Genomic DNA, 23157 nt, shown 5'->3' with positions numbered 1-23157 from the left:
TGTTTCTCTCCCGCTCATGATGTCAAGCCTCCCGAGACATCCGCCAGCGTGCCCGTCATCTCCACCACCAGGTTGACCACGGTCCCAACGGTCCAGATCCCGATCAGCCCCCAGCCGATGCGGCGGCTCATGATCCAGCGGTTGGACGGCACGGCGATCAGCAGCACCAGCAGTGTCAACAGCAGCGTGATGGCCGAGATCATCAGGGTCCCGCCGACCTGGATCCGATACGGCTTGTAGCGCAACTCGGTGCCGGGGTGCTTGCGCTGCTTGCGCTTGGCCTTGGCGATGCCCATCCACGCGCCGCCGATGCCGACGCCCAGCAGGATGTTCAGCATAGGCCCGCCGAAGCAGGCGGCCAGGGCCATGACGGGGTACCCGAGTCGGGCCACCGTGACGTCCGCGACGAGGTCGCCGAGCGAGTTGCCCACGGCGAACACGGTCAGCCCCAGGATGGCCTCTGAGATATCAAGGATGACGCCGAACGCCTTGAGCACGCCGACGACCTCGCCCGCGATGGTGGAGATCCAGGCGACGGAGATGATGAAGCCCAGGAAGCAGAGCAGGAAGTGGTATCTGGGTTTCTGGGACGCGGTCGTGGTCGCCAGGAGCCCGGCCAGCAGGCAGAGGGAGACGAGGAGGGAGTAGAGCACCATGCGCACCAGCGCGCGCCGCGGCTCGACCATGTCGTCGGCCGTGTTAGCCCACACTACGAGCACGACGAAGAGGGGCCCGGTGAAGAGCTGCACGGCGACCAGCCAGCGGTTCCAGCCGCCGGCGGCCGGCTTTTCCGAGCTTGTCGGTTGGAAGGTTGCGGAGGCTGCAGTCATGGGAGGAGGTATGGGGCCAGGATGCGGGGCGGAGCCAGGGGCGGGGACGGTCAGGGCGGCGGCGGGTTGGGGATGATTATCGAGCGAGAGGGAGGACGGGGATAGGCTGAGGGGCGATTTTAACGAGGCGGCGCGGGCGCGCCGTCGGTACGCCTGCCACTCTGTCTCGGGACGAATCTCGGCTGCGCCGTCTTGTACCACGAGCGCTGGTGCTATGTTGCCGGGATGGCCAGGTGCTGGCGGATCCCCTATGTCGTCTTCGGGGTCGCCGTCGCCGTCGCCGTCGCCGTCGTCGTCGTCATCGTCGTCGTCGTCGTCCGGGCTCTCAGTTTCTACTACCGGCAACGTCGTGACGAGGAGGAAGACGCTGGGAACCGAGGCCAGGCTGACCATCTTATCCCACAGCGTCTTCTGTTTCCAGCCCTGAATGGTGGGGAAGATGGTGGCCAGGAAGACATGGGGCGCCGGTAACAGGCTATAAGGCCACCATCTAACCGGCTTCGGCTGCGCTTCCTGGTCCTCCAGGCCCGGAAAACGTTGCCGTCCGGGATCCATCGGGGCCGGGAAGGAGAACGCGCTCATCTCCTGGTGAAGAGACGTCAGCGCAGCGGGCGATTCCGACAGACACGGGAAGGGCGAAGTAGAGGGAGACGACTGCCCGCTCGAGCGGCCACTGGGAGACGGAATTCTGATGTTGAGCAGTTGCTGGGGTTGCTTTGTCGGTGACGAGGTGTCTTGGCCCGCTGGAACGGCCGGGTCCACCGGCGGGGCGAGCAAGCCATCGGCAGTACGGGAGGCCGAGTTCGACCGCGTATGCGGCACAGTAGAAGAACCGGGACGAATGAGTCCGGAATTATCCAGATTCAGAGGCTCATTCCCATACGACAAGGCGCGCTCCATTCTGGGAGGGGCCTGCGCTGGCATTGTCTTGTTCCGCGGGCGGCCTCGGGAATCCGGGAGGTCAGCAGCAGCTGGTTGGTGAGAGTGCGACCTTGCGGGGAGCAGCGCCAGGTGCATGTTCCTCTCCTTCTGCAGCGACGACAGGACGGATCTGAACTCGAGCACGCCCAGCAGGCTGGGTCTGATGGGCGTGATGGTGGTGTTGCTCCGCCCCCAACGTGGGCGGTTGACGCGCATGCTGCTCGCCATCTCGGCGGCAACGTGGATCTCCCGCCGTTCTTCGTCCTCCTCGGGCGGCGACACCGCGTCAACCTCGATGCGAGGCGCCCGTTCGAGCATACCGACGTCGGCGGGCTCCGAAACATTGCCCGAGCGGCGGCCAACAGGGGCGGCCTCGTCCTCGTCCGGTTCGTCCCGGTAAGGCTCCAGCTCGTCACTGCCGCGGGCCGAGGGACTGTAGAGGTGGGCGCGCGCAGCCACATCCCTCATGCGCTGGCGTCTCCTCCGGGACGTGAGCCAGTGCCACCCGACGACGACGGCGACATAGAATAGGTAGAAGCCGATCATGGTGAAGCACTCCCACAGGTGGAGCTCGCCATCGGCAAGGAAGACGACGGTAAAGCTGACGGCGACAATGAAGAAGACAATGTCCCTGACGAAGGGTCGTCTGTTGACTTTGAATTCGCGCACCAAGGCCATTGAGCCGGCCACGACAGCGGTGATGAAGCCGGCAGCGCCGATCAGCTCGCCCACGGCCATGCTCCCACTGTTGGAGGCCATGGCGGCGAAGGTGCTGAAGACGTCCGGGGAGCCATTGCCGAAGGCGAGGAAGGTGACGCCGGCCAGGCTCTCGCTCAGGCCCAGCACGCTGGCGATGGTGCTCAGGTTGACGCTGAAGAAGTCGCTGGCGGCGATGCCGATGGTGGTGAAGAGCAGGGCGAGCCAGAGGGCGAGGATGGCGAAGGCGACGGGCTTGGCGCTGCCCAGAGTGCAGTAGTAGAAGGAGATGTAGTGGATCAGCCCGGCCTCGTCGTCCTCGCAGTTGGCCAGGACGAAAGCACACTGGTCCGCGGCGTTGTGCACGTTGCGGCAGTCGGCGTCGGCTGGGTAGGTCATGTCTCGGGCGCCAAGGACGGGCCGACCGTGTCCATCGCGAGCGCCGAGGATGGTGCCTCGCGCCGACTGGAACAGCGCGAGGGCAGCTATTGTCGCGACGAGCAGCGCGGCGGCAACCACTGGCCGGGCGCCGAACCGTCTGCGCATTGGGCGGGATGGCGGCATGGCGTCAGCGGCGCATGATGGCGAGGAACCGATTGGCGCGACGAGAGCCGCCGCGAAGTCGATGCTGGAGGATGAGATGCTATACGGTAGCTAAACGTGGGCGACAAATGACCGGCCCAAGCTTCTGCTTCTGCTTCTGCTTCTGCTTCTGCTTCTGCTGCTGCCCCTGCTGCTGCTGTCGTGATTGTTGGTACTGTTGTCGTAGTTGTTGTCTGCAGTGATCATGAGATCAGTACAGCCGTGGCAAGTCTTCATTCACCGTGTAATTGTTCGTGCGCAAGGTAGGCAGGCCAAGTAATAGTGGACAGGCTTAGCGAAAGAGGATGGCCTCGAACGAGCACAGACGAGCTGTCGCATGGTCGTCGTGGCTTTGGGACCGCCACAAGGCGACGCGTGGATGACCGGGATTCGGGGCAGGGCGGGGGGAGCTCGGTAGGTTGCTTTTCGGAGGGCGAAGTGTATGGATTACCTAGCGTTGGTTGGCCATGTTGTCCCGCTCGCTGGGGCGAATCCGCCACCACTGACCCCATGGGGTCGTAGCGGATCTGCTTGTTCGGGAACATCCCGCTAAGAACCTCGAAATTTGGGTCAACATTTGTACTTCGTACTTTGACTAACCGACTTCACGATGTTGCAGCCTGCTTCATACCAGGTGCAAATCAACAAAAGGCAAGGTATGTATGTACTTGCTATACAGGTACATACATACCTACACACAGGGCACGGACAACGAGGTGCATTGGGTACATCTTTCGAGAACAGGTTTCCGTCCGGTTCTGCAGGCTTAATTCGAGGTGCGGGCGCATTAACTGTTAACAACCAGCGTCACAACGTTGCGCTCGGGAAAAATTACCGACTAGGAAAACCACTTGCAACCAAAGCCTACGAACACTACGGTGTGCCTGCCTTGTGTATGGATGCATGTTCATCTATCTCCGTCGTACTTGCCTGTAGTATCCTTCCAAACTATGGAAAGTGCAGGTACCAGTTACCTCAGGTATGTATGTATGTATGTATGTATGTACATACATACGGAAACGTTACTGGATCCCCGGCACGCATTCCACTGAGCACGGGGAGGCAGGCCTCTCTGGCAGTCGCAGCTCCGTCGGTTGAGAAGCAATCTGGTCTCACCTTTTTCTGGGCTGCGAGGGGGCGCCCACAAGGGCCTTCTCAGCACGTGCTTTGAACCCCACCTTTCCAGCCAATCGCGAAGCGTCCCCGGCTCAACCACCAAAAGTCCGGAGTAAACAAACAGTTTTGGCGACGGGGCACCTGAACTCCACCAGCGCATTCGAGCCGCAGCAACACCGAATCCCAACGACAAAGAGATGCCTCGAATCGCCCAGGGACCGCGCAGGAGCGGGAGTAGAGTCACTTCTGGCTCTCTCCTCGCGTCCCCCTTCAAGTCGCCAGTCAAGTGAGTCGCGCCCTTCCCGAGAGTTCCCCCGCACAGGGGGGGAGGAAAACGAAAGCGCCTGAAACACTCTGGAACAGCGCCCGTTAATTGTTTGTGCCGTGTCGCAGGATTCCCCTCAACGACGACGCTCAAGAGAAGGCCCAACGATCCCACGGCCGCAAGGCGGCTCACGAGGCCCAGATCAACCAGCTCCGGGCGGCAGCGACGAGCACTCCGCGCAGGTCGAGCACCTCGTTCAACGATTTCCAGAATGCCGAAACGCCAGGTTCCAGCCCGCGGACGCCGCGCCGCCGTAGGAGCGTTAACTATACCACCGTCCTGGACGACGACGAACAGCTCGTCGTTGGCGGCAAGGCCGTCACCCCGATGAAGCGGGTGCCTATTCTTGCCAACTTTGAGGAGTGGATGAAGATGGCGACCGACAACAAGATCAACGCCGCCAACTCGTGGAACTTTGCGCTCATCGACTACTTCCACGACATGTCGCTGCTCAAGGAGGGGGATGGCGTCAATTTCCAAAAGGCCAGCTGCACCCTCGACGGGTGCGTCAAGATCTACACCAGCAGAGTCGACAGCGTTGCCACCGAAACCGGCAAACTGCTCAGTGGCTTGGCCGACAGCCGCGACAACAAGAGGAAAGGCCGCGATGGGGACGAGGAAGAGGACGAGGAGGAAGAGGTCGACGAAGATGGCAACGTTAGGAAGAAGCCCAAGAAGAAGGTCCGCCGCGCCGTTTTCCCTTCCCTGCAGTTCTGCCTCGCCGCTGCGACACAAAATGCTAATTCCAGAGACAGGCCCAGAGATCGTCCGAAGCCACCCTTGCACCATCCTTTGCGTCTCTGCAGCTGAAAAAGCTGGAGCTCGAGTTCGCCGTCGACCCGCTCTTCAAGAAGGCGTCCGCCGACTTTGACGAGGGCGGCGCAAAGGGCCTCCTGCTGAATCATCTGATGATTGACTCGCAAGGCCGGATCGTATTCGACAGCAGCGATGACGCCGAAGATGCTGCCGAGGCTGCCTCCAAGTCCCGCATGCGGGATGAGGGGGAGAATGTCAATGGAGAGGAGGGAGACGAGGATCTTTTGATGACCGACCGGGACGAGACTCCTGCGCCGGAGCGGTCAAAGGAGCAAGGGCGGAAGGATGAGGAGGAGGAAGAGGATGTGGAAATTGACGTTGCCGGTCTCGGGGCGAGGTTCTTCCCGGATCTCAATATCCTGGACAGCCTGGACGTTTGCCCGTCCCTCAAAACCTTTGATCTCGGCGACCCTTCGGGCTCCTTGGATATTCCGTTCCTCAGGGCGCCCGACGACTGGCGCGACCAAGACAAGGAGAAGACGCCAGGGCCGGGGGGCATCGGCGACAAGTCGGGCATGTTCATTGACGAGGAAAACCCGCTCGGATTCGACGACGAAGACGGGCTCGGCACCTTTGATCTGGGTGCAGATGTCAACTTTGGCGAAGGGGGAGAAGCCTGGGCGCGGGAAGCCGCCCTCGAGCCGCAGATGATGCGCGTTTACGACGCCGGCCTGGACATGGGGGACGGCGCCGGGGCGGACGGAGAAAGCGATGGCGCGGACCTGCTTGACTCCGGGAACGGCGACTTTGCCATCTCCATGACGCACGCCCAAAAGGCCGACAGGGTGCACGAGGATATCCTCAGCTACTTCGACCAGGCGCTGCAGAAGAACTGGACCAGCGCCGAGCACTGGAGGATACGGAAAATCAAGGACGTGAACAAGCCGACCGAGCCCACGAGGCAACGCAAGGAGAAGCAGCCGTTCGAGATCGATTTTGCCGCTCCGCTCGACCCGGCCGTCGCCGAGGCCATCTACACCCAGGCGTCCAGCAACGCGGCCATCTCCCTCGCCAAGAAGGACTGGAAGTCCAAGTCGCGCAACCTGCTCCCGGACGACAAGCACTTCAGCTCCAAACAGCTCCTGAGCCTCTTCCTCAAGCCCAAGGCCCGCATGGGCCGTCGGCGGGTGCTCGGCAGCGGCAGCCGGATCGGCAACGTCGACTCGCAGCGCCAGCAAAACGACGTACCCGAGGGGGAGATGGACGAGGCATTCTGGGCCTCTCAGAAGGCACCCCTGCAGTCGGCCGACCACCACCACGCCTCCTCCCCGGACGACGAGGGCCTGCCGCAGGGCGACTACGACGCCAACTTCTTCCAGGACGACGGCCTGCCGTTCGCGGGCGGCGGCGGCCGCGACGACGACGACGACGACGACGACGACGACGACATGGACGAGTTCGCCGACGCGCGCGACCACTTCTCGCCCGAGGCCGGCGGGCCGGGCATGATGACGGACGTGGGCATGACGGGCGCCTTTGGCGGCCTGACGGTGACAAACCCGGCCGATCTGGCCTTCGGCACCATGCTGGTGACGCAGAACAGGAGGGTCCGGCCCGAGTATGTGCAGTACGCCCGGGTGGCCAAGAAGGTGGACGTCAGGCGACTCAAGGAGGAGATCTGGAAGGGCATGGGCTTCGAACGGCCTGATGTGAGTTGTTTTTTTCCTTCCCTCACCTCTAGTTCCCTATTCCTATTTGTTCTTGGGACCTCGAGAAGCTAATTGCTGTCCTTTACACTCTTCTTTCCTCCTGCAGGACGAAAACCAGGTCGCAGCAAACAACAACAACAACAACAACAACAACAACAGCCGCCTCATGACCCCGACCTCCCCCGAAAAGCCGACCACGTCCACAGCACCAGGTACGGAAGCGGATCCGACGCTCAAGTTCACCGACGTTATGAACGACCTGCAGCGCGTCTACCCGAAGCCGGTCATGGACGACATCTCGACCAGCTTCTGCTTCATCTGTCTGTTGCACTTGGCCAACGAGAAGGGCCTGGTCATCGAGAAGACCGAAGGGCTGGACGAGTTGTTAATCAGGAAGGATTGGACCGCGGAAATCACGGAGGGGGAGTAAGTAAAGGGGGCATGAGGATTGCATTGCCGGGGCGACCCCCCTTGCGGATCTCCGTCATCCATGGATGAACTGATAGAGGGTACTCGGGCGAGCTGGTTGCGGGTTGATGAATGGCTGGCTGCGCCAGTGGTTTTGCTCTTTTGTCTTGTATTGACGAGCGATGCGAGATGGGATTGATTATACACGTGTTGATGGGCTGGCTCGGGCTGTAGTTTTTGATGGTTTTATGACGAATGAAGCTCTATTGTTCACGCCCTCTGAACCCCTCAAATACATCATCATCATATGCTTGGTATAGAGCGATCGGTCATCGTCATCATACATGACCTTGATTGGACGGGCCAGATTGCATGTCATGTCTGTCACTCGGGTCTCCAAGCTACCGGCGCCGCACAGAGCTCTACCAATTTAGGAGGGAGATAGGAATAAGGGAAAAGGAATGTCGAGGTGCATGTTAAGAGCCAGCCTCATGCACTCTCCCCACTCCCCTTGCTCGCCCCTTTCTCGTTCTCCCTCTGTTGACCTGCTCGTGGCTCCTTCTCCTGCTCGCCGAGCGCGTCCAGATCCGCTGCTGACACCCCCAACGCGGCCAATATCTCGTCGAGCTTATTCTCCAGACTAGTCAGGTTCGCCTCGAGCGTGCTGGCTGTCTGTTCACCCCTGGTGTCATGGAATACCAAGCCGTCAGCAGAGCCATACCATACGTGTTTTTTTGCGCGCGAGTATGTGCGTATTGCATATATCTTTCTCTCTGTGTGCGTATGCGTACTGTGTGTTTCGTATCCAGCTATCTGCGCAGCTAAGCATAGCAACACGAAGACGAATCGTCCTTGGTGGATGGATGCAGCCATCTCTTAGGGTCCTTCCGCATCGGCGCTCTCCCCTTGCAACTCCCATTCTCTTGCTAGCAAATTTCACTTGGAGCTGTCGCCGAATTTACTCGGGCAGGCCGAGAGGACATAGCAGAAGAATGGGAGCTGAAGGGTTAGACATCCAAGATACGCAATCCTGCAAATACTGGTAGGAAGAAGAAGAGGAGCACAGGGAAAGCAGGGACTGGAAGGACGGCTGGCACCTGCGATCGCGCCAACGACAGGTTTTCCTTCTGCCCAAGCGCCCTTCCGACACGTCTGGCTGTCTTGTGGGCAGTCCCGTGCGATTGGAGATCCCCTTTTTGCGGGGGCTCTCTGATTAAAAAAGGAAGAAAAAAGAGGCACCTTTTTGCAAAGGGGGGATCAAACGAACAAAAAGGGGGAAACAAGTAAATAAAAAACAAAAAGTCAGGGGGAAACCCAACAGATCTGCAGGGTTCAGGCCTTCAGGGTCCTGCTCTTTTCGGAGTCCTGGTGGTGCTGTGCTGCAGCCGGCCCCTGCATCTGGGGGGAGAGAGAGCAAGAGCGGCCCACCCGCGCGGGACGGACTTGCCGCGCGGGCCATGTCGAAACGCACTTGCACTCGGCTCGGCTCCTCCTGCTCTGCAAGTGAGTGGTGGGATCTCATGTTGCCAGGGTTGCTCATCCCAAGCGGTTAAAGGTGAAAGGAAGGAGTGCGCTTAAAGATTGAAGGATATCTGGCAACCACGACGGGAGGACCCGGATGACATTGCCGCGCCTGTCAGCTAGCCAGCGGGTGACTTGACTCTGTCGACACACCCGGATGGCGAGTGTGGGGCCTTAGATGGTGGAAAATGACCATACCTTGCGAGGTCTCGGAGGGCCTGGAGCGCAGAGAGGCGGTAGCTGTCAGCAACGAGTGGGCCAGGACACACCAGGACATACTGGAGAGAGAGAGAGAGAGAGGGAGGGAGAGAGAGAGAGAAAGCGAGCGATGATGGAGTAAAGCCGGGAAGTGACGGGCGCGAGGAAAGGGCTGCTCGCTTACCTGGGCCAGACTGTCGCCGACCGACGACGAAGACGGCGATGGCGACGGCAGTTCCTGCGGGACTGGCGCATCGAGCCCGTTGCTGGAAGCACCATCGCCCCGTTGGGCTTGAGACCCCGTTGTTGGCGCCATGTGCCTTTTGCTGATGGAAAGAAGCTGCCCTCTTTGTGTCGCGGCAAGAAAAAAAAACCTGCGAATCCCGACGCCTCGGCGCGTCGCGCGGGTCCTGCTTCCCGCGCTGCTGTTATGCGAGGCTAAGACAATATTGAACAGCACACTAGTGTAATCCGTCGTATACACACCAAACGTAGTAATTAGTGTATAGATGTAAGTAGTTAAGTGTACGAATTACACATGAGCTTGGAGAAACCGGTGAGAATAGCCAATTGGAAGTTGGGCCCTCAGCAAGGCTACGCCGCCTGTTGGTGGGGTCATCGCAGACATGTCCAGCTGTGCTTGTACGCAGTATGTAAGGTACATAGGTACCAATGTATGTACCTTAAAAGCAGTTGATTGTTATGTACGGACCAGAGTCATGTGATTGCAATCATTTAAATTTACATGCCGTTCGCGCTGGGAGGTCCGTCCACCAAGGGTGAGCGAAAGCAGTGACGTGAGAGAATGACAGCACCCACCACGCATTTATCTAATAACCGTGCGTTGCGCAAGAGATGCTAAATTCGGAAATGCCATAGGCCCGAAACCGCAAATTTCAGCGAGGCTGACAGGTGCGCTACTGTACGGATTACTCGGTTGTGTAACAAGGTTGTGGACTAACTATACATACATAGATTGAAAATTGGCAATGGCGTCCGGCATTGGACACTTCTACTATAAGCTCCCGCCCTAAGCACCGGTTCAATCCCAGTACAGGCAATGCACCAAGCACTTTCAAAGTATGTAGTAAGGTTGGCCGGCCGATGGAGTATGTGCACAGGGATGCGCGGAATTCCTCACTTACAAGTTGGAACAGCACCGTTTCTTCAACAGCACCTCGATGCAGTCGGGGGGATGCGACTCTCTACCGCTTGCATGGTTAGTGTACCTGATTCCCCGTATAACTCGGCAGGGGGTTGTCAAATGACCGGGACGCTAACTAATTGTCTCGTGAAGGCTCGATAAAATGCAGCAGGGAGGGCAATTAAGCGTGAGGGGAGGCACTGTGCTCTTGTTTCGTCGGGATTCATCGATTACAGGGCAAAAACGTCGATGCTTGGCACCATAACCCATCGCTCCCATCGACATCAATCACACCCCGCCGCGATGGCCCGGCTCCCCACGCACGCTTGCGCAACCGACAAGCAAGTCACGCAGGTCAAGAAACATCGCAGACCACTCGGTACTAGTGAGTCAGCCCACGATTGCCTCAGCCCTGTAGTAATGGAGTGTAGGAGGAGAAAATGATGCATCCCTTTTCTGATGTCGGTGTACTCACGGGATGTTTGGGGCACAGAAGAACAGGGCCCCCGTCTTCCCCCAGAGCCTTCGCTGGATACAGGGGACGCACCTGCCGAACGGGCACGAACATTGACAGGACAGGGGATTGGCCTGCCCTGATTCCAGCGATGTTACTAGGCCCCTTCGGGAAACCGGCGGGTAGGGGAGGCGCCCATTGGTCCAATAGCGCCGTGAACGTCCCAGGAATCGTACGTTTTTCATATGTGCCTGCTCCAGAAAAGTCTCGGTCACAATTCCCTCCTCTCTCCCGCACTACATACTCGGTATCGTCCGCCAGTTGTTCCGCCCTCGCGGCCCTCTGGCTGGCCTACACTAGTGTACACTAGAGGCGACACCGCTCCGCCTCTGGAAATAACTGCCTTGCAGGACGCTACGAGTCTGGTGTCGGGATGTTGGGACAGTGGTCGATCTCCCAAATCGGGAAAGCACCGCCAGTGCGCGAAGGCTCAAGGATCCCGGTACTTGCACTGTTCCTAACCCTTTCATCGGTTTTTGCCATCTCCATCGCTTCGATCGATCGGATTTCCCGATTGCCATGAGGCGACATGGACTTTATGCTCCGAAGATGACGGCTTTTCGATGACGCTGTAATCGGTACATATCCTATCTGGTGCCCACAACTCCAGACGGAAACCAACGGCCGTACAAGAACCCACTCGAGAGAGTTACCTTATGTACGTACACTACAGACTGCATACATCCAATCGAATAATTGGCCCTCCAATGACCCAGGGTGCATAGCATTTCCCTCCCGAGCCCCTCGAACTGAGCGAACCAAATAGAAACCAGGTTCTAACAACCTTGTGAACACACAGAGCTGCTCATTTTCCGGTAGACTCACAAAAACAACAAGAGACATGCACAGCAAAGGAACACGCACCGGCGGGACAGAATGTGTCAGTCGATAAACTTTAGTTACAGGAAACCGGCTGGTACGGGACCATGTATGTACTGCCAGTACGAGCAAGTGCCCTGACTTTTCCACAGCAGGGCGGAGGGCTCCAGTTCTTTCCTTTCGCAACTGCTCTCTCGTGAGGAAGATGAGTCTAGACCGGAGGCTCTGGCCCATGTCCCCGTTTTAATTCACGGCCGCCCAGACATTCTGCCCAGAGGCGAACCGGTTGCCGTTACACCAGCTAGGCCCGTTTCCCCATCGCGCAGGCTAGGTCGTCCCCGTTCCGTGTACGGATTACTGTTGTAAGTACCCTTTCCCAATAGCCGTCCGTGGACGCCACCACAAGGACCCTGGCCGTCTTGCGCCCGCTGAATTCGGCATGTCATCACGATCTCTTGACTTCCACCCCACCAAACCAAAAAGCCCAGCCCCCCCCCCCCCCCCTTTCCCGCCGGGTTCCATTGTCAAGAATGCCACGGCCTCAACCGCCTTCCTGATTCTGGAATCGACTCCCCCTCTCCAGCTTTCCCCTGCCTCAGACCTCGACGCCTTCGGCGCTGCGCTCCTCTTTTTCAAGCCCGTGACTTCACCGTCCAACCGCTCGCGGGGGGGGGAACGGTAAAACGCGCAAACATAGTTTGGCACGCGCAGCAAATTAAACGAGCGAAACAGGCGCAGCGACGGGGAGCAAAGTCCTGCCGTCTGTGAAACTATCGTCAAAGAAAGCTGCCGAACCTGGCCAGGAGAAGGGGAGAGAGAGAGAGAGAGGGAGGGAGGGAGAGAGAGCGTTGTCTACACCGAGGAGAGGATTGCCCACCAAGGCTCGGTCATCCAGGCATTCAGGGGGCCTCGATACGATCCGACTTTCGAGTGCCTGTCCCAGCCGGCCCCCGGTCCACGTCTGGAGAGGTCCTGTTGCGTACAGTCAAGAACGAGAGGCAAGCAGCGCAAACAGGTCACTCGCCTGAATGTCGCAATCACTGGAGGCCATCTTTGGGGAGCTAGGCATTTCGCAGTATCTGGATGCGTTCCTCGACCAGGGTTTTGACACATGGGAGACCATCTTGGACATCACCGAATCTGACCTGTACGTGAGAGCGGCCTCTGGCAACCAAGCCCCGTCCCGAAATGGTTCATGCTGATCGAGTTCCGCTTCGACAGCGATGCGCTGGGTGTGAAGTTGGGCCATCGGCGGGTACGCACCTCTCCTGCTACCTCACACCGGCGCAGATCACGGCGTTTTTCCTGAATGCTTGAGCGCGCTGGGGAGACGACAGTCGGACCGTTACTGACGGCAATGCCCCTCTCCTCCAGAAACTCCAAAGGCGAATAGCCAACTCGCGCGGAATTGCACCGGATGCGTCCTTGATGTCGCCGACACAGGCAGCAATCGAGGGTCTCAAGTTGCAGGATGGCATCCATCCAGAGCCACCGGCAGCCGAGGCCCGAGAGACGGTTGGTACTGTCGTCACAAAGAGGAAGTACCGACGGCATCCAAAAGTTTGTCCCCCAACCATCTCCCTCCCTCCCCCCCCTCCACCCCTTCCAAAACAAAGAAAGCTTGTCCCAACCAAGAAAACCCACTAGATCTTGCTCTCCCAAGATCATGCGGCTCCGGCGCTGATGCTTTTAACGTCCAGCCGGACGAGAACGCGCCAGAGCGACCTCCCTCGGCCTATGTGCTCTTCTCCAACAGTAAGCCCCAACACTGAATGATCACATTCCTTTGCGAGCCGTGAGCCCGCCGCTAATGCTTGACCGGCCCATTCCAAGAAATGCGGGAGGAGCTCAAGGGCCGTAATCTGAGCTTCACGGAGATCGCCAAGCTGGTCGGCGAGAACTGGCAGAACTTGACGGCCGCGGAGAAGGAACCTTTCGAGGCACGGGCCCGAGCCATCAAGGACAAATACCTGGTCGACCTGGCCGAGTACAAGAAGACGCCGCAGTACAGCCGGTACCAAGCCTATCTCCGGGAGTTCAAGGCAAAGCACGGCTCTCCGCCCCGAGGTGTGTACGAGTTGGCTGCCTAACTGACGTCAACCTCGAGGTCATTTTTAACAAGATTTCCCGTCGTTGCAGAGAAGGATGCATCCAAAAGAGTTAGGCTATCCGAGCATGGAGGTCAAGGTCGCGGCAGTCCCGGTGCCATCACTACGAGGACGAGCCGGAGCGGGAGCGGCGCGGACAGCCGCCGGGGAAGCCCGCCGACCAGTGCCAGGCAGAGGATCTCTTCGGTCATCTCCAGCGATTCGCAGTACACGAGTTCCTTGGCCCCGTCAACATCCATCACGTCCCCCGAGGATTCGGCCTTCTCCCCCACCGAAAGCAATCCGGACCGGCAGCACGCAATGAACCGCTCGCCCCCGATCAAATTGGAGCCCGAAGAGCAGTCACCGTTGCTAAGCTCCCGTCATGCCAGCCAGCGCGACGATCAAGGCCGGGAGCAGTCGAGCATGCACAGGCATCTGCCGTCGCTCTCCGACGTCTTTGATGGCCAGTTTTTACCGGGCACAATGCGCCAGCCAAGCGACCCCAGTGCTTATCGTTTTCCCGGAGCTCACATCATGGCCAGCCCGGGGCGTCTGCTGGGCCATCGTGGCGGCGATGCGCGTTCGCCGCCAATGACCAACGCCACCGAGCATCGTTATCCCGATGATTCTTCGTCCTCACACCCTCCCTTCGGCCTCCCCCGGCCATCAATCGACGGTCCCTTGTCGATACATGCCCTCTTGGACTCTAGGCCCGAACCTACGTTCCGCAGCCATCAACCGGCCCCGCTTCAGCCCCCAAATACTCACCTAACCACCGAAGAACAAAACCATAACGCGAGCCCTGTGCACCAGTCACCAAGTAGCCGCTCGGGTCGACAGATAATTAATGGTACTCTTGTTTTTCTCTTCTCAAGGTCGATCGAGATTGTGTACAGTGTTACTGAACTAGGCGCCCAAAGGTTACCATCACCATCATCACTCTGCGTCGCCCCTCTCGCATTATCCCTCTTCTACTACCAACGAGTATCAAATTAATCAAGCCTCTGCATTACGACAGCAGCAGCAGCAACAACAACAACAGAGTCCGCCACACCTTACCGGGATACCGCAGCGAGGGAAACCCAGCTCGAATCTGGATGGCATGAGCGCCCTGCTGAGGGCAGGCGAGCTCGTCGACCGCCGTACCCAGTGACATCAAGCGCCCAGAAGCGCTCACTGGCAATCTAGAAGCTGACTGTTCATGAAATATACTCGACAGCACAGAGAAGCTAGTGTTTCCTTACTTTCAACTACTGTTCTTAGCAGGTTGTACATCTCTGCTGTTCTACGCATCTATTGGATACCCCCTTCGCGGCGCGGGTACTTTCTACTCGCGAGTTCATGACGCCTGTAACATGTGTGTTATTTCGGCGGGCGGACCAGGCTTGCCGGGAGAAAAAAAAAACGGTGTCGGCCATATGACACTTCGTAATTCAGATGGACAGCCGAAGTCTCAAAGTCAAGAGCATGTGCACATACGGAGACAGGGAAGCATGTAATCCGTACTTGTGAAAACTTTGCTTGAATTGCTCTGGAAAACAACCGACTAAAGGAAAAGTCATGGGCCGAACCCAACCACACCTTAGTGTACTCTCCCCTCTTCTCCCTTTTGCTCCCGCTCTCCCCCCCCCAAAAAAATCCGCCCACCCATTCGCTCCCATGTGTGACTGCAGTCCAAATGCCCAATGCAGTGCTCGCTTCGCGCTATGTAACCCAACTGCCTACTCCAACCGTAAATCGTCAAGCCAACGAGAAGCGCATGAGACTTAAGCAAAAACGGGACAGTAAAACGACGGATGGAAAGACGTAACAAAGCCAAGAACGAGAAAACAACAACACACTTCGGCACAACTCCCAACATCAAGGCGGGAAACAGGAGGAAAAAAAAAGGGGGGAGCCCTCAAGGAAACAACTTGAAAAAAGTTTCTAACCAAAAGCGTAGGTATCATTATGCAACGACAGTTACGAAACGTAAAAGCCAAGATCAGTCCAGACAGTGCGGGGGTTGCCCCAGATGTGCGTGCACGATGTGCGTGTGTGGAGCGCGGGCGAGGCGCGGATGTAGAACAGCCAAAACGACATGACGAGGAGAGAGACGAGACCATCACCGCCGCCACCACCACCACCACCACCACCACCACCTCCTCCTCCTCCTCCTCCGCCGCCGCCGCCGACGACGCCGCCGCCGCCCTCGCAACGGAGAGCCAGCAGTTATCAGTCCGCCAGCCAACGGCTCGACCGAGGGGATGTAAGCGGCAGGATAACAACAGTGAGTCCCGACAGATGCAAGCAGACAACAACAGTAACAACAACCCCGAAAACCCAAACCAAGCCAAAGAAGAAAACGCAACCCCTGAAACCCAGAGACCAGAGCAGACAGACCCAACCGAACCAGACCAGATCCCGACCGCTCGAACAAACCAACCGATGCAAAACCGGCACCTAACCAGGGCCGGGGGGAGCTGGACAACAGCGGCATAATAAACCAAAAAAAAATTGTAAACAAGAGCAACAATTCGCGCTAATGTAGGAAAAAAAAAGTACCTGCAAGAGAGAATCATTGCGCTGTAGAAATGTTTGGTTCAGAGAGGCTGCTGCGCGTCTGATCCATCGGGTCCTCCTGGTCCGCCGTGACCGGCGACGGGCTATCGATCGCGCTGGTAAGGGATTCGGCGGCCGTGACGGAGCGAGTCGAGAGCGGAGGTCCGGTGGAATTACTGCTATTGTCGCTGCTGCTGCTGCTGCTGCTGCTGCTGCTGGAGTTGTTGTTGCTGGCGTTGTTGCTGGCGTTGTTGTTGTTCGCGGCGGCCGCCGACTGATAGGCAGCCGCGAGCGCGTGGTTGTCGCGGCGTCCGCCCGTGACGGCATCGGCGGCGCGCGCGAGTTCCCGCTCGCGGTTCTTCTCCAGCAGCTGCCCGCCGAGGGTCGCACATTTGAGGATGGTCTGGATAAGGTGGTTTTGCTGCAGCGGCTTGGACAAGTACTCGTCCATCTGCGCTTGAATGCACTTTTCCCTGTCGCCCATCATGGCGTGCGCCGTCAGGGCAATGATGGGAGTGCGTTGGGTGCCGAGGCTGCGCTCGTACTCGCGGATCTTGCCCGTGGCTTCGAAACCACCCTGTAGAGGAGGAAGTCAGCACTTGGGTCTTGGGGACAAGCTTAAGTCGAGTGGATGAAGCACACGCTCCCCAGACTTACCATGATCGGCATCTGGACGTCCATCAGGATGACGTCGAACTTCTTGCGCTTAACCGCCTCGACCGCCTCCTCACCGTTCCCTACCACGGTCACGACGTGGTGGTACTTTTCGAGGATCTTGACGGCGAGCCGCTGGTTTACGGTATTGTCTTCGGCCAACAGAATCTCAAACGAGCGGGTATTATCCGCCAGCGATGGCGTCGCCCTGTTTTCGAGAGCAGGCACCATTCCATTGCCAAGGTCGATCAGCTTACACGGCGTTGTCATGTACGAAGTGATGCCGAGGTCGAGGCACGACTTGAGCGATACGTGGACCACAGGCGCCAGGAGCACGATTGGGAGGTATTTGAAGTCGTCGACCGAGCGCAATCTCCGCGCATCCTCGATGGAGTCGACGATGATGACGTCGTAGGGAGCCGATCCTCGGCCGCGCACCTTGTCCAGGGCCGGGCTCTTCTCGGAATCGACAACGACGGGGACCAGGCCCAAGCCCTTGAGCATCTCGGCAATCTGGGGCCCGTGCCCGGTCCGGCCCTTGTCGAGGAAGAGGACCTGGTGGCCCTTGTAAGGGTTGAGCTGCTTCGCGATGAACGAGATCTCCTCGTTGGCGAGACGGACCACGCAGGTGAAGAAGAACTTGCTGCCTTTCCCGTACTCGCTCTTGACCCAGACATCGCCACCCATCAAGTTGACCAGTCTCTTGGAGATGGACAAACCCAGACCGGTGCCGCCAAACTTGCGCGTCATGGAGCCATCGGCCTGTTGGAAGGTATCAAAGATCAAGTCGAGCTTGTCCGCCGGGATCCCGATACCGGTGTCGGCCACGGTGAACTCGATGGCATACTCTCCCGGATTGCCAGGAGGCACCGACGTCGCCTTTTGGATGGTGAGACTGACCTCGCCATGCTCGGTGAACTTGATAGCGTTGCCGACCAGGTTCAGGATGATCTGACGCAACCTGAACGAGTCGCCGACGACGTGGTCCGGCACGGAGCTATCGACCCGGTAGGTGAGGTCCAGAAACTTTTCGTTGGCCTTGACGGCCAGGGTCTTGAGGGCGTTGAAGACGGTCCCGCGAAGGGTGTATGGGATCTCCTCGATGACCATCCTCCTCGCCTCAATCTTGGACAGATCCAGAATGTCGTCAATGATGGTCAGCAAGCTGTTGGCCAGCGAGTTTACAATGTTGAGCATCTCTCTCTGGTACTGTGTCAAGTCCGTATCGAGCGTGAGCTGCGTCATGCCGATGATGCCGTTCATGGGCGTGCGGATCTCGTGAGACATGTTGGCGAGGAACTCCGACTTGGTCTTGTTGGCCAGCTCGGCGGCCTCTCTTGCCTGGGTGTTCCTCTGGATACTGTCCCTGAGGTTGTAAACCATCTGGTTGATCTTTTTCTTCAGCTCGTCCATCTCGCCAGAGGCCTCGACCTCCACCAGCTTGGTGAAATCGCCGTCTGTCGCGGCGTTTGTGATGTCGCCAAATGCCCGCACTTGTGCCGTCTGTAATGACACGTCAGTTTAACATGCGTCGTCAGCCGCGCAACGCGGCACAAGCGAGAGAGAGAGTGTGTGTGTGAGTGTGTGAGAGTGAGAGACGCGCGAGACTTACCAGGTTGTTGGCCATGGTGTTGACATCGGTGGTGATCTCCTTCCATCTACCCTTCAGGCCGGCCACGTCTGCCTGGCCGCCCATGATACCGTCGACGCCGACGTCCTTGGCCACTCTTTGCACCTCGTTACAGAAGATGGACAGTCGGTCAACCATGTTGTTGATGGTCTCCTTTAGTACGAGTATCTCGCCCTTGGCCTCGACGTCGATCTTGCGGCTCATGTCGCCGTTGGCGATGGCCTGGGTGACGGTCGAGATCCCTCGCACCTGTGTGAAAGGGTACTGTGAGCACAAAAAAAAACCCGATTCATGCTGCAGGCAAGAGAGGGAGAGAGAAAGAGAGAGGCAGCTCTGCCCGTACCTGTGACGTGAGGTTTCTGGCCATGGTGTTGACGTTCTCGGTGAGATCCTTCCACTTGCCCTCGACGTTGTCGACTTGGGCCTGGCCGCCGAGGGTGCCGTCGGTGCCGACCTCCCTGGCGACCTTGCTGACCTCGAACGCGAACGTGCCGAGGCGGTCGACCATGGTGTTGATGGTGTTCTTCAGGTCCAAAATCTCGCCCTGAACCTCTACCCCAATCTTCTTGGTGAGATCGCCTTTGGCGACGGCCGTCGTGACCTTTGCGATCTCACGCACTTGCGTGGTCAGGTTCATGGCCATGCCGTTGACGTTCTCTGTGAGGTCTCGCCATGTACCCTGGACGTCGTGGACGGTCGCCTGGCCACCCAGCCTCCCCTCGGTCCCGACCTCTCTGGCGATCTTGGTAACTTCGCGCGCGAACTGCTGAAGCTGGTCCACCATGGAGTTGATGGTCTTCTTGAGCTCGAAGATCTCGCCTCTGCACTCGGCCTGCACTTTCTGGGTGAGGTCGCCCTTGGCGACGGCCGTTGTGACCTTGATGATGTCTCGCACTTGGGTGGTAAGGTTGTTGGCCATGGCGTTCACGTTGACCGTCAGCTCGTTCCACATGCCCTGCACCCCCTCGACGTCGGCTTGACCGCCAAGGATCCCCTCGGTCCCGACGTCTCTGGCGACGCGCGTGACTTCGGAGGCAAACGTTCGCAGCTGGTCCACCATGGTGTTGATGGTCTGCTGAAGTTGGAGGATCTCGCCCTTGGCGGGGCGTTCGATCTTCTTTGTCAGGTCGCCGTGAGCGACAGCCGTTGTCACAGATGCGATTTCGCGCACTGCGGGGGGACGGGAGTGTCGTGTCAGTGGATATGTTTCCAACAGATAAAAGTGACCGCGGGTTTGCGGAGGGTGGATGGAAACATACCTTGATCGGTGAGGTTTTGCGCCATGACGTTCACTGTTCACATACCAAATCAGTACTGGGCGGGCCCCTCCCCAACCTCTCCGCATGGGACGGAAGGAGGATGAGCTGGGAGAGAGAAACGCACCATTATCCGTCAGTTCCTTCCATGTACCGTCCACTCCTTCGATCTGGGCTTGGCCGCCGAGGATCCCTTCGGTGCCGACTTCGCGGGCGACGCGAGACACTTCGCTGGAGAAGACTTGTAGTTGGTCCATCATGGTGTTGATGGTGCGCTTGAACGTCGTGATTTCGGGGTCCATCTCGACGCTGTTCATGCGGACCTTCTTGGAGAGATCACCGCGGGCGACGGCGGTGACGATCTCGCCAATCTCGCGCAGCGCCTTCTGGAAGGCCTCGTTCGCCTTCTGGTGCTTCCAGAGCTCGCGTTCGAGGGTCGCGACGCGCTCCTGCTCGATGATGGCCAGGGCCTTCTCCTGCAACTGCTTCTGCTCGAGCAACTGGGCATTGACGCCGTCCAGTTCCTGACGTTGGCTGTCGAGAAGCTTCGACTGGTCGTCGACGTGCTCCCGCAGCCCCTCGAGTGCCTCGTCGATGAAGCCATTTCGCGAGAGGTGGCTCGGAAACCTCGGCCTTGGGCGGCCCCTGTCGTCTGCGAAGGGGGAGTCGGACGTCTCGTTGGGCGTGTCGGGGAAGACGTTGGTGGCAGCCGAGTTCGCCCTCGCCTCGAGCTGCTGTACCCTGGTGACGAGGGCTGCGAGCTCGCGCTCGAGCTCGAGCTTCTCGACGGTGTCCGGACCCGGCAGCCTCACGCTCGGGCAAGCATTGGTAACGGCCGGAGGAGTCGTCGTCGGGTCAGTCGCGAGAGATCGGATGACGGCAGCGACGACTGCCAGGGGAGACTCGCCGCTCATCGTTGCGGCGGTAGGCGGCGTGAACGCCGCGGTGTTTGTTGGGAAGGGGGGGGGGGCCGACTCGGTTAGCAGCGCTGGCAAGGGAGAGGCTACCGGATGGCGACAGGAACGGGTCGGATGATGTTGGATGGCTATCACGATAGTCTTTGGCGCTGGGGATGGATCTTCATGCGGTAGCCGCTCTATTCAGATGGCCTGATGGAACGAGACCTGGTTTGGTTCGGACGATGAAAAGGCGACGGGAACACGGAATGGTTGCGAAACTGCTGCAGAGTCGGGCTAGGCGGGCCGTGCTGGCAGGGTCTGCCTGGGATTCTTGGCAGCGGGCGGTTGGACGTAAAAACCTGCGAGCCAAAAACCCAAGCGAAAAAGGCAGAGTTGCCCGTATCCGCAGGGTCCCTAGGGGTAATAAAGCGGAGACGCAGCCGCTCCGGGCTTGTTTGGTTCTCCCCCCTCACCTTCGTTCGCAGGTCCACCCGGTTTTTTTTTTTGGGAAGAAGGGGCCCGGGTGGGAAGAGAGCGAGATAGACGAGGTACTCCGTAGAGGACACGAGAACAAGAGTCTCGTTGGGTACAATGGGACTCCGTTGGACGGTGAGCGAGGCAGCGAGTGAAGCGGCCTTTGACCAGAGAGGGCTGATCGAAGGTTGCAGGGGAGAGGAGGAGGAGGAGGGAGGATGGGGGAGTGAGTGCTGGAGACGACCCGCCGGCTTGCCGAGAACAGCATGGATCGGCGGGTCCGCTGCCAATTCACCGCACTAACCCCCCCGCTTGGTGCTTAGCGGTGCCCGGAAAGCTGGGCACCACCGATTTCTCGTCCACGCCTCGACTCCTTGCGCTGTCCGGATTACAGATGCATAGCAGGTACGGCTACGCGTACAGCGAGGCGTTTTGGTGTTGCTGGCTCCGTTGCGGTTGCGTCAGAGAGCAATCGCTGGCCAACACTTTGCGCTGGGGAAACCCAGTTCAGTGCACCAAGGTACTCCGAATGTACTGTAACTACCTTGCAATCACATAAATCCTTCTACACCCATGACTTGGATGTATGTGACTTATTTATTACATGGCCAACCTTGCGTTTGGCGGCTTAAGCCCACTAGTTATGTCTTAGTCTCGGTCGGGTGACAGAGCCCGCCCATGAAAAAGTGAGCAGCAGCACTGATGCTGGTGTATGTACTGTATGTAGTCTTTGGATGCGGGGGGTTGGAGGGCCATTCGTAGCAGTGAGCACATCAGAATGAAAGGGAGAATCTCTGGCCAAGCTGCTGCAGGGCCATTCATCTGCCAGTACGAAGTACGGAGTAGTGCAAGGCAGGCGACGAGATTGGATGAGGACTCGCCCGCACAGTGCGGAACAATTGCGGGGCGCTTGCGGCGCCGGGGTTGCAGGTTCCAGTTTTCCTTTTCTGTCTGGCTCTCCATCTCCTGCCCCTCACCATTAAACCCGTGACTCGCCACGGTGCTTTCCGCCTACTGCCCTGTTTCTCTTGGTATTATAGCACCAGGAAGCGGCTGTTTTAGCAGGCAGGAGACCCTACTGTGTAAATTTTGGTTTCGGTACGTACATGGTACACTACCGGAGGAACGTAATTACTCGCAGCAGCGTGTATACGAGCGGGCCCTACGGATGTACTGTACCCTGCCGCATCAGCATTTCTCTGGCGAGCAACACGCACAAAAACAGGTTCGACGAGTGACGAGGCTAGCCACCTACGTCACAGAAGCGCGAAGGAATTCCTTACACTAGAAACCTAGAGTGGTCATTGAATGTCGGTCAGGAGGCGGGAGCCATTCTCATCAGCACGGCTTCAAGCGTCCGGCGTCGTGCGTCGTCTCTGCTTGGTACAGTGGAGTTACCCAACAGTTCGCGGTGTCCAAACTTCGCCGACGGACTTCAGACCAGGCACACACCAGCGACAGGGAAGAACCCGGCACCAAGCAGCGTCCCCAGTCGACGATCCTGGGATTTCTTTTTTCTTTCCCGCGCAAATCTTGTCGCAGCTGAAACCGCTTGTCGCGGTCACCTGAAGCGGGCTGCCAAGGCAGTGCAGCGATCGGTAACTAATCCGTAAGGTTACTTGATGTACGGATTAACTACTCTCCTGGTGCATACACTCCTTGTATGTGCATACATGCATAGGTACCAACCCACAGTAATCCGTACACACTAATCCGTACTCAGCGCAGGATGGGCCAGCGCCTCCAGCCTAAAACACGTCTTAGTGTACGGAATAGTTATGGACGACGGAAAACGGGATTACAGGCTACGTAAGTGCTAATCGGGTAATTATAGAGGCCAGCCAGGTTCCAAAAAAAAAGTCGCCTTTCTCATCGACTGGAGGCGAACGGAGCTTTTGGCCACACGAGCTCTTCCCTCGCACACAAGCACTCAAGACTCTTTCTTATAGGTCAACTACACAAAAGAGACTTAACTCGAGCCGGAGCGAACCGGTCTTGGGCCTTGTTTCAAGGGATTCGTACAGATCCCATAACTAACCGTTACGCTGACTGGTCAAGGTTGGGACGAGCAAGA

At 58.4% G+C, this 23157-nt stretch overlaps 6 protein-coding genes across 6 annotated transcripts; 2 read left to right on the top strand and 4 right to left on the bottom strand.

Annotated features, from left to right (window-relative positions):
- Positions 1–14: 14 nt before the first annotated feature.
- P884DRAFT_275136 (Sodium/calcium exchanger protein-domain-containing protein) lies at positions 15–2993 on the bottom strand (the record flags this gene model as incomplete). Its single annotated transcript, XM_069442808.1, has 1 exon — positions 15–2993. The coding sequence occupies one exon, from the start codon at positions 2991–2993 to the stop codon at positions 15–17; it is 2979 nt and encodes a 992-aa protein (XP_069300568.1).
- A 1349-nt stretch (positions 2994–4342) lies between these two features.
- P884DRAFT_297064 (condensin complex component cnd2-like protein) lies at positions 4343–7365 on the top strand (the record flags this gene model as incomplete). Its single annotated transcript, XM_069444475.1, has 4 exons — positions 4343–4431; positions 4539–5151; positions 5226–6935; positions 7042–7365. The coding sequence occupies 4 exons, from the start codon at positions 4343–4345 to the stop codon at positions 7363–7365; spliced, it is 2736 nt and encodes a 911-aa protein (XP_069300567.1).
- Positions 7366–7608: 243 nt separating this feature from the next.
- P884DRAFT_289793 (uncharacterized protein) lies at positions 7609–9504 on the bottom strand. The gene is made up of 3 exons (XM_069444018.1): positions 9247–9504; positions 9063–9082; positions 7609–8025 (listed from the first exon to the last, which is right to left on the bottom strand). Exons 1-3 carry the CDS (start codon positions 9376–9378, stop codon positions 7833–7835), a joined length of 345 nt encoding a protein of 114 aa, XP_069300566.1. The 5' UTR covers positions 9379–9504; the 3' UTR covers positions 7609–7832.
- A 3063-nt stretch (positions 9505–12567) lies between these two features.
- Positions 12568–14625, top strand: P884DRAFT_192501 (uncharacterized protein; the record flags this gene model as incomplete). Its single annotated transcript, XM_069437682.1, has 6 exons — positions 12568–12686; positions 12761–12794; positions 12914–13099; positions 13240–13294; positions 13373–13606; positions 13679–14625. The coding sequence occupies 6 exons, from the start codon at positions 12568–12570 to the stop codon at positions 14623–14625; spliced, it is 1575 nt and encodes a 524-aa protein (XP_069300565.1).
- A 644-nt stretch (positions 14626–15269) lies between these two features.
- P884DRAFT_255487 (uncharacterized protein) lies at positions 15270–15736 on the bottom strand (the record flags this gene model as incomplete). Its single annotated transcript, XM_069440994.1, has 1 exon — positions 15270–15736. A coding segment is annotated over one exon (341 nt), but the record flags the coding sequence as incomplete, so codon positions are not given.
- A 380-nt stretch (positions 15737–16116) lies between these two features.
- P884DRAFT_255485 (uncharacterized protein) lies at positions 16117–21115 on the bottom strand. Its single transcript, XM_069440993.1, has 6 exons — positions 19838–21115; positions 19714–19746; positions 18798–19624; positions 18437–18703; positions 16828–18327; positions 16117–16747 (listed from the first exon to the last, which is right to left on the bottom strand). The coding sequence occupies exons 1-6, from the start codon at positions 20622–20624 to the stop codon at positions 16187–16189; spliced, it is 3975 nt and encodes a 1324-aa protein (XP_069300563.1). The 5' UTR covers positions 20625–21115; the 3' UTR covers positions 16117–16186.
- Between the last annotated feature and the right edge of the window lie 2042 nt (positions 21116–23157).

Source organism: Thermothelomyces heterothallicus (assembly GCF_042370625.1).
Source record: "Thermothelomyces heterothallicus CBS 202.75 unplaced genomic scaffold P884_scaffold_3, whole genome shotgun sequence".
Lineage (NCBI taxonomy): Eukaryota > Fungi > Ascomycota > Sordariomycetes > Sordariales > Chaetomiaceae > Thermothelomyces > Thermothelomyces heterothallicus.
This window is presented reverse-complemented; position numbering and strand designations above follow the sequence as displayed.